Below are 16,306 nucleotides of genomic sequence, written 5' to 3'. Positions count from 1 at the left end.
GAACAGACACCATGGCAAGATCGGTTATGACACCTCAATCGTAATAATCCAAGTGGACTGGCGTATAAGCCTAACAAGGACATTGTTTGTTTAAGTGGATTGTAGTATATTGTTAGTCCCACATACACATTATAACTTAAACTAGTATGTAAGACAGTATCAATAGTATATTGTTAGTCCCACATACGCATTATAACTTAGACTAGTATGTAAGACAGTACCAACCCTCAAAAAATACCTTTTTTGAGGAGCTTGATATTGGCTCATGACAAAGGATGTTCAAATCGTTGCATGGTTTTAATGCTGAGACACTTTTTTCTGGCTTGATAGGACATGTGACCATGCATAGACAGCTAGATTCTCAAACTCACCCTGGAAACTTGAAATGATATTATGCTATACCTTGCTGTAATTTAAGGATACTTTGAAGTACTTTGTGGTGCTATAAAATATTATGCCCTCTTGCTGTTGTACACAATTTTGTGGAAGTTGGATGATCTAGATGACAGTTCCACTTGTTCTTTTGTTCGAAAGGGAGTTAAAAAGACCTTATCTTGCTTTTCACCAATTTTCATGTTTAATATTGTGTGATCTATAGTTTGTAACTTGTGTGCTTAACCTTCCATCTGCTTCCAAATTAAGTTAAATTATGTTATGACAATTTTTAGGGAAGTTAAGGTGAGGGAGCTAGTGCAAGTACTTCTAAGACTAATTGCCACAGATTTAGGGCTGCAGCGTCCAAGATGAAAAGAGATGACAGGTACATTTTAAAGCTTTCCGTGCATCAACTTTGCTGCAACAGTTATGGTGTGTACATCTTTTATTTAACAGACCCTTTCACTTCTGTAACATTTTGCAATTCATATTGTTTGTCTCTGTCAGAGCTTTATTTTACTTATTTTCTTCATTTTTCTCGTTGTAGTTGATATTGCAATTCATTTTTCTCGTTTGGGACACGGTGAACCATCATTGCCAATCCTGCTCATCAGGTATAAGTTGTAACGGCATGGCCTTGAAGTTCCATATAGCAGCCGTGAGTGGTGCCAAGGAAGTTCTCAAGTTCATACTGGTATCAGCTACACCTGTTATTAAAGAGCTCATCAACAATCCCTTCACACAATTTTTTTAGGGCCAAACCGGAAACTGATTGCGAGATGTTCAAGTGAAGGCCTACATTGGTCCAGATTTAGTAGATACGATTGCTTAAAGTGTCAGCATTTGCTCTTAAACTGATGGGATACATGTAACAAGCAACCCGAAAGTGCTCTGGCGTAAATGTGTCTTATATTTTAAGCACTACGAAGCTAAAAGGGATTCCAAGGGATATTATAGGTTCAGTCTTTTGTTTCGGATCACTAATCCATTTCATCAGACGAATCTGCGTCCTCCAATGGATATGCTGATAGTTAATTCGTTCAGCTGCACTTTTATCTCCACCGTGCTACCCGAGTACGTTGAAATTGTAGGCCTCTCAGCATTGTAATGCTTATATCTTAAATATTTTTTATTTCTTAGTTTCTGTTGATTCATGAAGCTTAAATCAAGGATGATCTTTATTTACGCAATGCTTATATCTCCACAGATTTCTCTTAAGTATGTGTCCATATAAACATATTTTAAAACATAAAACTTTCTATGTGATTGTAGTTTTATCACCGTGAGCTCATAAGTCAATTGTTGATTTCAATAATAAGTAACATTAATATTTAAAAAAAAGCATTATGGTACTGAAATCATTAATATTTCGATAAAAAATCATTATGGTACTGAAATCAATATTATCGAAAAAAAAAACATCCTTTTAGACCTCGGACCCATACACACAGGATCTTTGGACTCGTCGGATTAATTCGCGTGAGACATGGAACAGTTTAGCGAAACACTAATATGACCCAGTAATGAATCTCTAAAGCAAGATTGAAGTTATAAGCATAAGGCATTGCCAATGAACCATAAGATATTGTTAGCATTGATGGTTGCCCACACGTTTATTCTGTCGAGATTGAAAAGTATTTTTAATTTTATAATTCGGTGTCCAAACAAGAAATTCAAGTGTGGAAAGACTTTTGCATAAACAAATATCTTTAGATCATGGTGGGAAAAGAAAAAAAAAAGAGGTGAGAATATTATAGGGGGTTAACTCAGGGGAAGTTATAGTTTGATGTCACATAAAAATTTTTATATTATTTTTATGGACATAGGCAAGAGGTATGGAACCACACATATCGTGTTTATTTTTTAGCTTGATTTTTGTTTGATTGTTGATTCTCAGTATTATTTCTTTTGGCGTCAAAGAATTCTGCTCATCCAACAATGGTGTATGAGGAAAAAAGAAAAAAAAAAAAAAAAAAACTAAGATTCTTTATACGGGTTTTACAACAAAAAATTTGATGAAAGAAATAGTTTTTAGATTATATTACCTAAGCCAAAAACAAAAAAAAGATTAAAGGAGCAAGCAAACAAACTTTAGAAGGATCAAAAGGAGCCTGAGAGAATTTGTCTTTTCCATGAGAGACATAAAGTGGATAAAAATACTCATCAAATGGGATTGTTGAAATTAATAAGTATTTTTAAAAATTTCAAAGCTAGGATTTCTGGAAAATAATAAATTTAAGTATGAAAAGATGTATACATGAAGTAAACAAATCTCAAAAATTAGGATTCAAATATTATATGTGTGCTTTATACATTTTTCTGATGGTGGAAAGGATGTGATAAAATACTTTGAGCATTAATAAGATTTCCCTATGATAAATTATGAGAAATTTTTTTTTTCTTTTTATGTTTATGTAAGAACATATATGAAGAATTTTATGCTTATATTAAACCAAGATAACTTACAGTTTGATCTCACATTGTAAAAAATTTAGTTCAGAAAAAAATCAGATAATATAAACCTTTTGTTTATTTTATATTTGATTAATAATTCTTTATTTTGTTCTTTTGAAATTAAAAAAAAAATTGTCTCTTCCCACACAATCTTTGATCGTAAATGGTGTCATAATGCATTAATAATTCTACTTTCACAAATAGGAAGCTTAGTTTCTTTCGCCCATTTTATTATGAGTAAATGTCACTTTGACTATCTGTAAAGATCTAATAATAAATTTGAAGAAGTAATAAATAAGAACCGTAAAGATCAAGTAAGATATACGAAATATTATTTATTTCCTCCTGCGCACTTGATCGATCACCTTATATTTTAAGATTTTAAATTTAATAAAGATGGGGTTGAAAGATAAATTTTTTTGTAAAAACATATAAAATTTTATCGGATGATATTTTCAATAATTGGGTCTGATGCACAATACCATTATCAAACTAATACTTTAGGTATGATAATAACGTATTTGATCCAATTATCGTAGATTGAATATTAGAATCAATAAATCTTGAGGATGTCAGTTAACTTAGTTAAGACAAGGCCTAAGGGGCGAATGTCATCATCCTCATCATTTTCATTTGCATAAAAAAAGTAAAAAAGATTCGTTAATAATAATAATAATATATATTTTAAGTACATTATTAAGAATCTATGAACATTGAAATATCATGTATCATCATCATCATCATCATCATCATCATCATCATGCATTATTATTATTATTAGTAGTAGTAGCAGTCGCAGCGGCTAAGGATGATCAAATGCATAGGCGTGGTGACGTAGCCGTGGTCGGTTTTTTTTGGACCCCAATCAACCAAGTTCTTCCCACCACATGGATGCACAGTTAGGGTATTTTTACATGTATATCCCTCGCCACGTTATAATTTAAATATATATACCTCTCGAAAGTTTGTTTTTTGCATGAACAACCTTCCACATAAAACGTATTAAATATATACCCATTCCATGAACTCTACTCAAGTTTCAAAAAATGAGTAAGATGAAAATAATTTTAGATCGATCGCACATGTTTACTTATTCTAATTTTGTCACTTTTAGAGCTCTTTAGCTTCATGATCAGAAAAAAAAAAGAAAAGAATTTACTCAATTACGGAAATGTCATAAAAATGCAAAAGTATCACATCCGAGGGGTATAAATGCAAAGGACAATATTTCCAGGGTTTTCATGAAAGAAAGAAACAGAACATTGACCCCATAAATATAGTTTCCTTGGGAGGGGAAAGCGAGCGAGAGAGAGGGAGAGGGCAAAAAAGCTCCATTGCTACCGCCACCACCAGATATCTCTCCGATGGCGTCTCCTCCCCTACGTCGGAATTCCCTCCTCCCCCTCCTCCTCCTCCTCGATCTTCGTTAATCCCTTCCTAAAACCTCTCTGATCTCCACACGGGATCATTTTCTTTGCATATCTCGTCCCAATTCCCAGATCTACTGGGGTTTCGATCCAGAAAGATCATATCTTTGCTGCCCGGGCATTAGAACATTGCTCCTCCTCTTAGATCCGATCCCCTTTCGGAACCCTCTGGCATTGATGCTCTCCTAGCGGCCCATAATCCTAAAGATCCGGTCTTTTTTGCCCAGATGGGTCACCATCGACTCCAGAATTCGGCCATCGACCGCAACCAGGAGGAATCCATAGACGCCGTCGTGGATCCCGGAGGCCACAGGAACGCCGCCGCCGCCGCTGTGGATCTTGCCTGCGTGATATGCTCTGAGGTGAGCGCCGTGCTCGCCGTGATGCGCCGTAACGTCCGGTGGGGTCGCCGGTCTGCCTCCGCCGACGAGGACGACGTCATTGAGCACCTCCTCATCCGGTCCCTCAAGTCCCTTCGCCGGCAGGTCTTCTCATGGGGGGATGCCCGGCGCCCCTGGAGCTCGATCGAGCCCTCCGCTTACCTCCGCCCGTTCCTCGATGTGGTCTGCTCCGACGAGACCAGCGCTCCCATTACCGGTGTGGCGTTGTCCTCCGTGTACAAGATCCTCACCCTCGATGTCCTCGACCCGGGCGCTGGCACTGGGTTGGACACTGCGATGCATTTGATCGTCGAGTCGGTCACGAGTTGCCGGTTCGAGGTGACGGATCCTGCCTCGGAGGAGGCTGTACTGATGAAGATCCTCCAGGTTCTGCTCGCAATAATGCGGAGCCGTGCTTCGGCTGTTCTCAGCAACCAGCACGTCTGCACTATTGTCAATACATGCTTCCGTGTCGTCCACCAGGCAGGTACGAAAGGGGAGCTACTTCAGAGGTTCGCACGCCAGACCATGCACGAACTCATACGATGCATCTTCTCCCACCTGCCTAATGTAAAGGATGGTGGCCGACCTCCTTCTGTCAAGCCAGAGGTACTAGTTCAGATAATAGGCTAGAGAAAATTTTATATTTTGACAATCTGTTTGAACCACAATTATGATATGCACTTCAAAATCTTCTTGTATTTGAAAGTTTATAACTTGCAAAATTTCTATCATGAACATGCATATAAAGTGCAGATGAACCTTCTGTTTGCAGCTGGGTGCAGTTGACAAGGATCAGGCTTTCGGGATCAAGCAGGTGGAGAATGGAAATGGGAGTGTTGGGCCTGGGATGACCAGTATGGCAGATAACAATATGCCAAGCCCAGAGGCTCCAATCGGTGCGGAAATCATGGTTGAGCCATATGGAATTCCCTGCATGTTGGAAATATTCCACTTCTTATGTTCTCTTTTGAATGTTGCTGACCAGATTGGGATAAGTCCTGCTCCTAATCAGATAGCTCTTGATGAGGATGTGCCACTTTTTGCCCTTGGTATGATCAACTCAGTAATTGAATTAGGGGGAGCATCAATATGCAGGCACCCAAAGTTACTGTCCTTGATACAGGATGAATTGTTTAGGAATTTGATGCAGCTTGGATTGTCTGTGAGCCCGCTAATACTATCGATGGTCTGTAGCATAGTTCTGAACCTTTATCGCCACCTGCGCACGGAACTGAAATTGCAGCTTGAGGCATTCTTCTCTTGTGTGATTTTAAGGGTCACACAGAGCCGGTATGGGGCTAGCTATCATCAGCAAGAGGTAGCCATGGAGGCTCTTGTAGACTTCTGCCGGCAGACGACCTTTATGGCAGAGATGTATGCCAACTTTGACTGTGATATTTCTTGCAGCAATGTTTTTGAAGAACTAGCCAATCTTCTATCAAAAAGTGCATTTCCTGTTAACTGCCCACTGTCTTCCACACATGTGCTTGCATTGGATGGTTTGATTGCTGTGATTCAGGGAATGGCCGATAGAATTGAAAATGCACCTCCTCCTTCAGAACAAACACCACAGGAACTGGAGGAATATACTTCATTTTGGACAATGAAGTGTGAAGACTACTCTGATCCAGATCAATGGGTTAAATTTGTCCATCGTATGAAGAACATCAAGAGAAAACTAATGATTGTTGCTGATCACTTCAACAGAGATCCCAAGAAGGGGTTGGAGTTTCTGCAAGGAACTCATCTCTTGCCTGAGAATCTTGATCCCAACAGTGTGGCATGCTTTTTCAGATACACAACTGGGTTGGATAAAAACCTTGTTGGGGATTTCTTGGGCAATCATGACGAGTTTTGTGTACAGGTGCTTCATGAATTTGCCCGTACTTTTGATTTTAAGGACATGAATATGGATACTGCTCTTCGACTTTTCCTAGATACCTTCCGGCTGCCAGGTGAGTCTCAGAAGATACAGAGGGTACTTGAGGCTTTCTCAGAGAGATACTTTGAGCAATCACCACAGATTCTTGTGGACAAGGATGCTGCCCTCATATTGGCATACTCACTTATAATGCTGAATACAGATCAACACAATGTGCAAGTCAAGAAGAAGATGACAGAAGAGGACTTTATTCGGAATAACCGTCGCATTAATGGTGGGAATGACCTCCCAAGGGAGTTCCTGTCGGACCTCTATCACTCGATATGCAGGAATGAGATTAGGACTGCTCCTGAACAAGGTTTTGGTTTTCTCGAAATGTACCCCAGCCGTTGGGTTGATCTTATGCTGAAGTCAAAAACGGCATCTCCTTACACGGTTTGTGACTCCCGTCCATTCCTTGATCGGGAAATGTTTTCAGTCATGTCAGGCCCCATGATTGCTGCTATCTCAGTAGTGTTTGATTATGCAGAGCATGAAGAAATTTTTTTGACATGCGTAGATGGCTTCTTGGCTGTTGCAAAGATCTCAGCACACCACCACCTAGAAGAAGTGTTGGATGATTCAGTTGTGTCCCTATGCAGATTTACGACCCTCTTGGACTCATCTTTCATCGAGGAACCAGTGACAATCTTTGTAGATGACACAAAAGCTAGGTTAGCACTTGAGACAGTTTTTAGCATCACGAATACATATGGTGACTGCATACGTACTGGTTGGAGAAATATCCTTGATTGCATATTAAGATTGCACAAGTTAGGTTTGCTTCCTGCTCCTGTTGCTAGTGATGCTGATGATGATTCAGAGTCATCCCCAGATTCAATCCATGGAAAGCCTGTTCCTAGCCCACTTTCCACCTCTCATGTTCAGATTATGGGTACTCGTAAATCCTCTGGACTAATTGGGAGATTTAGCCAGCTATTATATTTTGACACTGAAGAACCAAGTTTGGAACCAAATGAACAGCAACTTGCTGCTCATCAGAGAACCCTGCAGATAATACAGGAGTGCCACATCGACAGTATATTTACAGAGAGCAAGTTCCTACATGCTGATTCACTAATGCAAATCACCAGGGCACTCATTGCAGCTGGTCATCCTCAGAAGATTACAAGTTCACCTGATGATGAAGACATGGCAGTTTTCTGCTTAGAGCTGCTTATTGCGATCACGCTAAACAACCGAGACAGAATTGGGCTTCTCTGGCAGGATGTATATGAACACATAGCCAACATTGTTCAGTCCACTGTAATGCCTTGTGCTCTTGTGGAAAAGGCCGTCTTTGGACTCTTAAGAATTTGTCAGAGGTTATTACCCTACAAGGAAAACTTGGCTGATGAGCTTCTGAGGTCACTGCAATTGGTGTTAAAGCTTGATGCACGTGTTGCAGATGCATACTGTGAGAACATCACTCAAGAAATCACTCGCCTGGTGAAGGCAAATGCAACTCATTTGAAATCTCAGATGGGTTGGCGGACCATTGCTTCCCTGCTCTCGATCACTGCTCGCCACCCGGAAGCTTCAGAAGTAGGTTTTGAGGCACTGATATTCATTATGTCTGAAGGGGCTCACATTTCACCAGCCAACTATGTTCTTTTGATTGAAGCCTCACGGCATTTTGCAGAATCTCGTGTTGGGCAAACAGATAGATCAGTCCGTGCATTAGATCTAATGGCAGAGTCCATTAATTGTCTTGCTCGCTGGTCTCGTGAGACTCGAGATGCTGGTGAGGAAGCTGAGAAAATTTCTGAGGGAATCAGAGAGATGTGGCTACGGCTTGTGCAAGCACTGAGAAAGATCTCCTTGGATCAGAGAGAAGTAGTAAGGAATCATGCATTGTTATCATTGCAGAAATGCTTGGTAGCAGCAGAAGGCATGTGCCTCTTACTTTCAACTTGGCTGCAGGCTTTTGATCTAGTTATATTTACTATGCTTGATGATTTGCTGGAGATTGTACAGAATCATTCGCCAAAAGATTACCGAAATATGGAAGGCACCTTTTTGCATGCAGTGAAGTTACTATCAAAGGTGTTTTTGCAGCTACTTCAACAGCTTTCTGGGCAGAGCAGCTTCTGCAAACTCTGGCTGGGGGTCATTGGTCGGATGGAGAAGTACATGAAGATCAAGGTGAGAGGCAGGAAGAGTGAGAAACTGCAAGAACTGATTCCTGAGCTTCTCAAGAACATTCTGTTTGTAATGAAATCAAAGGGGATCCTTGCAAAAGGAAGCATTGTAGGTGGAGATAATTTGTGGGAGTTAACATGGATACATGTAAACAATATCGCTCCATATTTGCAGTCTGAAGTGTTCCCTAATCAGGAAATGGAGCAGTTACATTTGGGTGCTCAAACTGATAACAGTAGCCCTAGGCTGTTGGCTGAGCCATCTGTTGGTTAGTCTGGACTTTTGACGTCGTTTTTGTTTGTTTTCTCTGTAAGAGGTATATAAAGTTCCCCACAAGGCTGCATTTGGTAGAATGACAATTCCTGTGCATTTCACATATGTCACGGGGATCACCTCTTAACCTACTTAAGAGATGTTCTTTTAGATCCTTGATTGCTACAGCTGAGTCTGATTTTATTGAACAAACATAGCCAAGTCTCAACCTAAAATGGTTCTGCGAATACCATGTAACATCAGGACTTCATCAGAGATTTGGATGAGCAAACAAAAACCATTGGATTAGGGGTAATATCACACAAATTTCTTGCCAATGACCTTGCCAGGTGCAATACTAAGATCAATTCTGCGTAAGTATTTTTTTTCCTTTTTTTTTGTTTTCTCAATGTCAATTTATTTCTCACAGAATTGTTCATCGAGGTTTTCATTTCCTGCAGTTATTATCTCTAGATACAAATGGTCGAGTGTACCAATTTAAGATGTGGGACCAATTTTGCCAATTTTCAGTTTCACATGCTTCTGAAATGAAATTTATGGTGAAAGCTCTTCCTTGATCTGATCCTGTATACACAGTGAGTTTATAAAAAAAATTTAGAAGTATAAAAAATCAGGTTTTATATGACTTGGAATGCTGGCACTATTCTTTTTTGTGGTACTTGGATCTGTTTCAGAATGTCATCTTCTACGATACATAGTCCAATCTTCCATCAAGCAATTAATTGATTATTTAGAAGGGATGTGTTGCATTATGACGTCAATAATTAACATATCAAACACTATGTCTTTCAAAATATGCCTGCAAGAATGTCAGCTTGATTATATGTAACTAGCATGTGCATCGTGGCTTCACATGTGAAAATTTATTTTTATTTAATTAAATGGAAACGGTTGAACCATGAGACATACAGAGACTGCAGAATATATTTAATAGTATTTGAGGTTCTCTGAGATTATAGTAAGAGAATTTTGACTTCATTCTGCATGTTAGATTATTAGGATAAATGAGTAGATTATAACTTAAAAAAGCATAAAGACATTGTTTTTTATAGAAATGAACTACGATGCCAGTTAGTTTAACAAGAAAATAATGGTGTGTGCAGTACATGATATGTACTTTCTTTCTGTTTATTTTTTCATTATTTTTTGTTGTCCTTTGCGCATCTGATTAAGCAATTCTGCCTGAAGCAGCTACTGTTGCAGGAGTCTTGTCTTGTCTTTTCTTTTTGAATAAGTCTTCTTGTGTTTACATTCTTAAAATTTTTCTGTTGTTAAAAGTTAAAACAATGTAAACAAAATGACTGCAGTGACTGAAAATATTTCGTAAGAAAACAATGTAGTGGATGTTATTAGATTACTTGCACAACCTTTTCTTTTTGTTTCAAAAACTATGACTTATCCACAAATGTCGAATGTCCAGCAAAATAATATGAAATAAAGTAAATTAACCATGCTTTAAATTGTAATAAAACAGATTCCAATGATGAGCATCACGACACTAAAAGACTAAGAAATTGAATTTTCAGCTAAAGAACATTTGAATGAATTAAATCATGAGCGAATTAATTGGAAGCAATGATTTAAATAGGTGCTCGGGCGAAGCGAGCCAAAGCCCAAGCGTCTCGTGTGTGGACCAAGCGACGTGTTTCAATGAGGTGCTGCCTAAGTGCTCACCCGAAGCGCTGGGCCAAGCGGCGTGCTTCAATGAGGCACTGCCTAGGTGCTCGCTTGAACCCAGGTGTTGGGCGCTTCGAGTGAGCGCCCGGTTCAAATAAGGCAATCGAACCTGGTTCAAATAACATAGCTTTTTACCCTTAAAACCCACCCTTCATGCCCGTGCGACCCCTAGCCAACCCTAGCGTTGCTTCTATCGACGCCATCGATGCTTTTTGTCGTTGCCTTTGTCACAGACACGGCAAACCGAGCCTTCCTCTGTCATCGACGGACGTGTCTAATGGCCTAGCAAGAGCTCGTAGCTTCCTTCCACCATCGCTTCGTGTGCAGTTCCTTCCACTGTCGAGGGAGAGGACCACAGGTTTCTTCGCCACCGACGAACTATCACGAACTTAGCTGGTTTTGCCTAAGTCGTGCGGCACCCTTACGTGTCCATCTGTAAAGGTCAGCCTCCCCGAAACCTCCCATAGTCTTTTAGGACATACAAAAGAGAAAACGGGTTAGAGAAAGCGTCTCACTCTGGATCCACAAGCAAACATTTCAAAAAACACTTTATAACCAATGCAAATTACAAACAGACTTCACAAGCTTTGAACGGTCATACAACAAATGATCCAAAATTGTTCACTATAGATCGAAATCTCCCACAAGTATCCACATGACCCAACCTTTATTTATAAGCCTAAAATGACCACCAAACCCAACTAAATTGGGGCTGTTAAGCCTTTGACCGTCCCTCTACATGCTGTGCAAAGCATGAACAAACCAAAAGACACGGACATACATAAGCATTATATTAAACACCCTCTTTATAGTTTTGTCCGTGACATTCTCCCCCACTTAGTCCTTCGACGTCCTCGTCGAAGCCTTTGCCGACACTATAACTCCTCGCCTTTGCTGAGTCTCCTCTGCTTTAACTGCAATGCACCTCTTGGCTCTCAACTGCTCTTCGCTGCTATTGTTGAGTAGTCGAACTTTTGATCCGTTATGCTGTTTCAACTCACCAATGACTCTAACTATAGTGTGGGGTTGGTTAAGTTGTGTTGATCCTTGATAGTTCTCGCGGATCCTTCAGATGAAGGAAAAGACGATCTTTATTATGCGCTAGTCTCTTAAATGTCTCGTGCTGCTTTAACTGGGTGGATGCTTGTTGGAGCTTTAACGAGCATCGCCTCACAAACTTTTGAAGTTTTGGGTCCTTCCTCCACAAAATCTGCCCATCGACTCTTTCTTCACTTAGTTGTCACTTCAAAGTAGATTCGCATCACTTCCGCTTTCGATTGACATTCTATTGGGAAATAAAGTGGATAATCTACTCTCAGTAGCACTGATCACCATTGGTGAGGATTTGACAACTATCGTCTTTCATTTAGTTTCTTCGAAGAGTCTTTGAACATGTGTAGAGCTCCTCTGCTGGATAGATAAGAGAATTGGGGTACTCGGTTTTGCCCATTCTCTTAAGAGTTGAGAAGGCAAAGGTTACTTGATTTCGCCTACCTCCTCGAGGGTTGTACTCCATCCATCGAGCTGGTTACTGACCTTCGCCTGCTTTTTGCTCATACTTCTGAAGCACTTGAAGTGTTTGCACTCCTTGCATTGAGTTAGTTACTGTGATTCACCTTCTCAATGCCATCGAACTTCTGGAATGTAGGAAGTTTTCACCCCAACTTAGTAAGTCTCTAATAGTTTTGGTCGCCTCTGTGATTGTACCATCTTCTCCATCAACCCTGCCGCTAACTCCAAAGGTACAACACCACGTACTGTCTGCTTCGTTCCTTGGTCAAGCACTCTTGCATCAACCTGAAGTCCTTCATTTTTGGTTATCTTGATGAGAAACTCGTTGACACTAGTCTTATGAAGTTCCCTGGCCTCTGCCCTTCAGCCTTGTCTCGGTACTTGGAGTTTGCCTCTGCATTCTCCACCTCCTCGGCCCCTTTCACAACCAAGCGCTCTCCCCCCATAAGAGCAAGGGATCGATGACTCTACGGAAGTCTCGCCTCTGCGATACCATGGCATTGCCATGCCCATGGCCCTACTATCCGTCGCCTCGCATCTACGTCCCTTCATGATCGGTAGATCTGCCTTTGTGGCATTTTGGCACTCCTCCGAGTCCACCTCCATTCTTACGCGAAGGGTTGGCCATTCTTCTGAATGCCAATCTCAGATGCCCGCTTCTCTAAGCGACTCCTTTTCCCTACATCTCCATGCCCGCTTTCCCCCAAACGGTCGCGTGTGCTGGCTGCCCTCAATGTAGCCCCGCTAGGTCCCCCACGTTTGCATGCCAAGTGTTTCTACGAGTGCTTGTCCTGCTCTGATACTAGCTGTCATGGACTTAGCTGGTTTTGCCTAAGTCGTCCGACACCCTTGCGTGTTCGTTCGCAAAGGTCAGTCTCCCCAAAACCTCCCATGGTCCCTTAGGACCTACAAAAGAGAAAACGGGTTAGAGAAAACATCTCACTCGGGGTTCATAAGCAAACATTTCAGAAAACACTTCATAACCAATGCAAATTACAAATATACTTCACAAGCTCTGAACGGTCGTATAACAAAGGATCCAAAATGGTCCACTACAGATCGAAATCTCTCACAAGTGTCCACATGACACAACCTTTATTTACAAGCCTAAAATGACCACCAAACCTAACTAAATTAGGGTTGTTAAGCCTTTGACCGTCCCTCTACATGCTATGCAATGTATGAACAAACCAAAAGACACGGACATATATGAGCATTATACTAAACACCCTGTTTACAGTTTTGTCCGTGACAGAACGCCCTTTGGAGCTTCCACCGTTACCGCCATTGCTATCCGCAGCTTCCGGTGCTGATGCTACTATTGTCCTCAACTTCCGTCGTTGTCGTTGTTGTCGTTCGCAGTGGTGCCCGTGGCTGTCTTAAACTAATCCTTCGCTGCTATTGCTACCAGCTCCCCATTGTTGCCTTCTCATCGTTGTTGCTATCACTTTCCGTCAGTTTCCACTGTTAGTGACCCTTTTATCCCCCTCTGTTACTGTTAACAGTTCTATTCTCCCCGTCTAACTACTGTTAATAGTAAGTAAATATACTATTAAAAGTAATTTTTAATTTAATATCATATTTTTATTTAAATAATTATTTTTTAATTATATTATATATTTTTTTATATTTTAATATTTTAGGGTGTCTCTCTTCGCTTGAGCGAGTGCCTAGCGCCTTGGGCGTTTTGGGACCTTGATAGCGTTTTTTAAATCATTGATTGGAAGTGAAGTCATTTTATCAAATGGATTAGTTTTAACCACAAACAACCAATTTTATGATTTTTAATCATCTTTAGATCTTTTCATTACTTACGTTGGTGTCACAAAAAAGAATTTCCAATTACTTGCACCTTCATGTAAACTAAATCATAAAAGCCTCAAAACTTGAGATATTTTACAATATCTTGGTCAATGGATGTCTCCGGTTGAGCCTCTGAAGCTTAGTTTGACAATATTTTTTTCTCTGATTTTTCATTAAGCTTGGTTCACCATGAACTTGCTATCCTGCTTGTGGTCCTTATGGTTCTTAGGCCAGAAGTTCACTAACAATTTATAGGTTCCTTCACAAAAGTTCGTTTTCATTCTTGGTAAGCATGATATGACTGCACATGCCTTTTATCTTTAACACCAGAGGCTCTTCAAAAACCTCTTTTTTTTTTGTTTACTTCGTCTATAAATAGCAACCGTAGGTATTAAGTTGGTAAGATGACAGGCTGAATAAGTATTAAATTGGTATATTTATGTTTTATCAATTACTAGTTAGCTTATATGAGTCTTTATATCAATGGATTTAATCCTTTATGCATAACTGGCGATCATTATTCTGAGAATAAATAGTTAAAGTTATGCTTTGATCGTGCTCTTCTCTTTCTCTTTTAATTTCTTTTCATCCTTTGTCTTTTGTCTTCTCTATCTTTTAGACACTCAAAATTCATAGGAGGTGATAATCCTATGAATTTTGATTGATTTTCTAAGTATGGATTGTGTTATGGGGTTACTGAAGATTCATGGGATGGTCCAAGTGAGATGGTGAGCTGTCTGTGTCTTGGTTTTAGCTCACTTTATCAAGAGCAGATTGCAATATTGTGATGACTTGGGCTTTGCAATATCTAAAATGGAAAAAGAGAAGTTGGAACATGAACAAAATCCATATTTTATGTTTGTTTATGTAACATGACTCATTATTTTTTTGAAAAATTATCTTTAAGAATATCCACTTGATTGACATTTCTTTCTTCTCCTTATGTTGAGCAGCTCATTGTTGATTATTTATGGTCTCTCTTTTATACCTCGATTTGGTAGATGTCTTCTTAAGTAATAGTTCTGGACCTCTTATGGAGTATGGTTTCTAGCCATGTTCTGAAATATTTTGAGGAATAAATTATATTGCTTTTATGGGGAATACTTGTTGGATTAAATCTAGGAATTTCTTTTCAAGCATATATAATTATGTAAATCATTGTTAGTTATCCTTTTTCTTTTTTATAATTCTTGTTGAAATAGATTTCTACGATGCACAAAAACAAAGCTTTATTTGTTGCTTTTTCATTGGGACAAATAGGTTGCGAGATAAAACTGGTGATTTATTGGCCATTTAAAACAACGAAATGAAATATTATAATGAGAATATGGAGATAACGATAGAAGAGGCATTAACATGATTATTTTTCCTAATGTTTCTGCTTCTTTCATCAAATTATTCTCGAGAAAAAAAAGGATGCATGACAAACTGTAGAGGTCAGTCGTTGTAGCACTGAATCTTTTCTGATAGGAACTTACATGACTTGGGAATTCAGAAGTTGGATTCAGAACTTGTCTTCTTTGCAAATAGGCAGGGATGGATTGTTTTGAGTGCTCCTAAATCCATTTAGACCTAAACCACGAATAACATGTATGGATTTAATGCAAGGCAATAACATGTGATTTCGTGGTTTAGGTTTAATTGGATTAAGTAGGGTTATGAGGTTTGAACAGAGTTGGATGTTTCTTTAAATAATTAATGACATTAATACTTTTCAAAGAGTAAATCCTTGTTGCTTTAGTTTCTGTCATTTACTCACTTGCTGTGGGATTAATTGAATTATGGTAATATAATAAATATATCATGTCATACATTTTTATGACCACCAAGTCTATCCAACAGTTCTGAGAACTGAGCTGGAGACGACATTGCTTCGATATCATAAAAAAGAACACTCGGAGTTGGGACCTTATTACTCTTACTAGCTTCGGGAATAGGAAGAGGAGAGGTATTTACTCCCGAGATGCTTCTTTTTTCTTCTTCTTGGGTGGCCATAAAAGTAACTACGCTTTAAAAAGAAAGGATGTCAAACCTGTGCTATTCTAATGAAACCAGAGACGAGAAAACTTAAAACATCTTATGCGATGACCATGAAAGATAATCTATACATTTGTAAGCAGTACGCCGAAATCGTATGCAAACTACTGAAAGATAATCTCAATCTGCTCAACTTCATATAGACTATGGAGTGTTGATAGGTAAATTTGAATGCATATCGTTTCTTTTTTCCATTCTTTCAGCATCCCCAGCATCTCAAATATCCTTAATCTTTTAAATCTATTATATATATGATTTAAAAGATTTGAGTGAAAAATAAGTCAAACCAATTCATAGACCAA

At 39.3% G+C, this 16,306-nt stretch overlaps 2 protein-coding genes across 6 annotated transcripts in view; both read left to right on the top strand.

The window, feature by feature from the left end:
• Positions 1-1,514, top strand: part of LOC135615207 (uncharacterized) — a 77,502-nt gene extending 75,988 nt beyond the window's left edge. For 2 of the 4 annotated variants that reach the window (XM_065113393.1, XM_065113395.1), the window contains 2 exons: positions 669-760; positions 923-1,514. In XM_065113393.1, coding sequence (XP_064969465.1) covers positions 669-747 — 79 coding nt within the window. In that variant the 3' untranslated portion in view covers positions 748-760; positions 923-1,514. Of the gene's footprint in view, positions 1-668; positions 808-922 lie in introns of all 4 variants that reach the window. The other 2 variants (XR_010487909.1, XM_065113394.1) reach the window with 2 other exon arrangements.
• A 2,607-nt stretch (positions 1,515-4,121) lies between these two features.
• Positions 4,122-9,597, top strand: LOC135585033 (ARF guanine-nucleotide exchange factor GNOM-like). Of its 2 annotated transcripts, XR_010487910.1 has the most exons (3): positions 4,122-5,245; positions 5,412-9,328; positions 9,416-9,597. XR_010487910.1 is itself a non-coding variant. In XM_065113396.1 (2 exons), the coding sequence occupies exons 1-2, from the start codon at positions 4,484-4,486 to the stop codon at positions 8,973-8,975; spliced, it is 4,326 nt and encodes a 1,441-aa protein (XP_064969468.1). In that variant the 5' UTR covers positions 4,122-4,483; the 3' UTR covers positions 8,976-9,597. The 2 variants fall into 2 exon arrangements, 1 of the variants encoding a protein (XP_064969468.1); XM_065113396.1 differs by having other exon boundaries at positions 5,412-9,597.
• The last annotated feature ends 6,709 nt before the right edge of the window (positions 9,598-16,306 follow it).

This window comes from Musa acuminata, chromosome BXJ2-6 (genome assembly GCF_036884655.1).
Source record: "Musa acuminata AAA Group cultivar baxijiao chromosome BXJ2-6, Cavendish_Baxijiao_AAA, whole genome shotgun sequence".
Taxonomy (NCBI): domain Eukaryota; kingdom Viridiplantae; phylum Streptophyta; class Magnoliopsida; order Zingiberales; family Musaceae; genus Musa; species Musa acuminata.
Note: the sequence above shows the minus strand (reverse complement) of the source record. Positions and strands in the feature narration are given on the sequence as shown.

Excerpts from the sequence above, each read along its gene's own strand:
- LOC135585033 (XM_065113396.1), top strand. The coding sequence starts at position 4,484 with ATGGGTCACCATCGACTCCAGAATTCGGCCATCGACCGCAACCAGGAG. Across the intron at positions 5,246-5,411 it reads CTCCTTCTGTCAAGCCAGAG|CTGGGTGCAGTTGACAAGGA; the intron begins GTACTAGTTCAG and ends TTCTGTTTGCAG.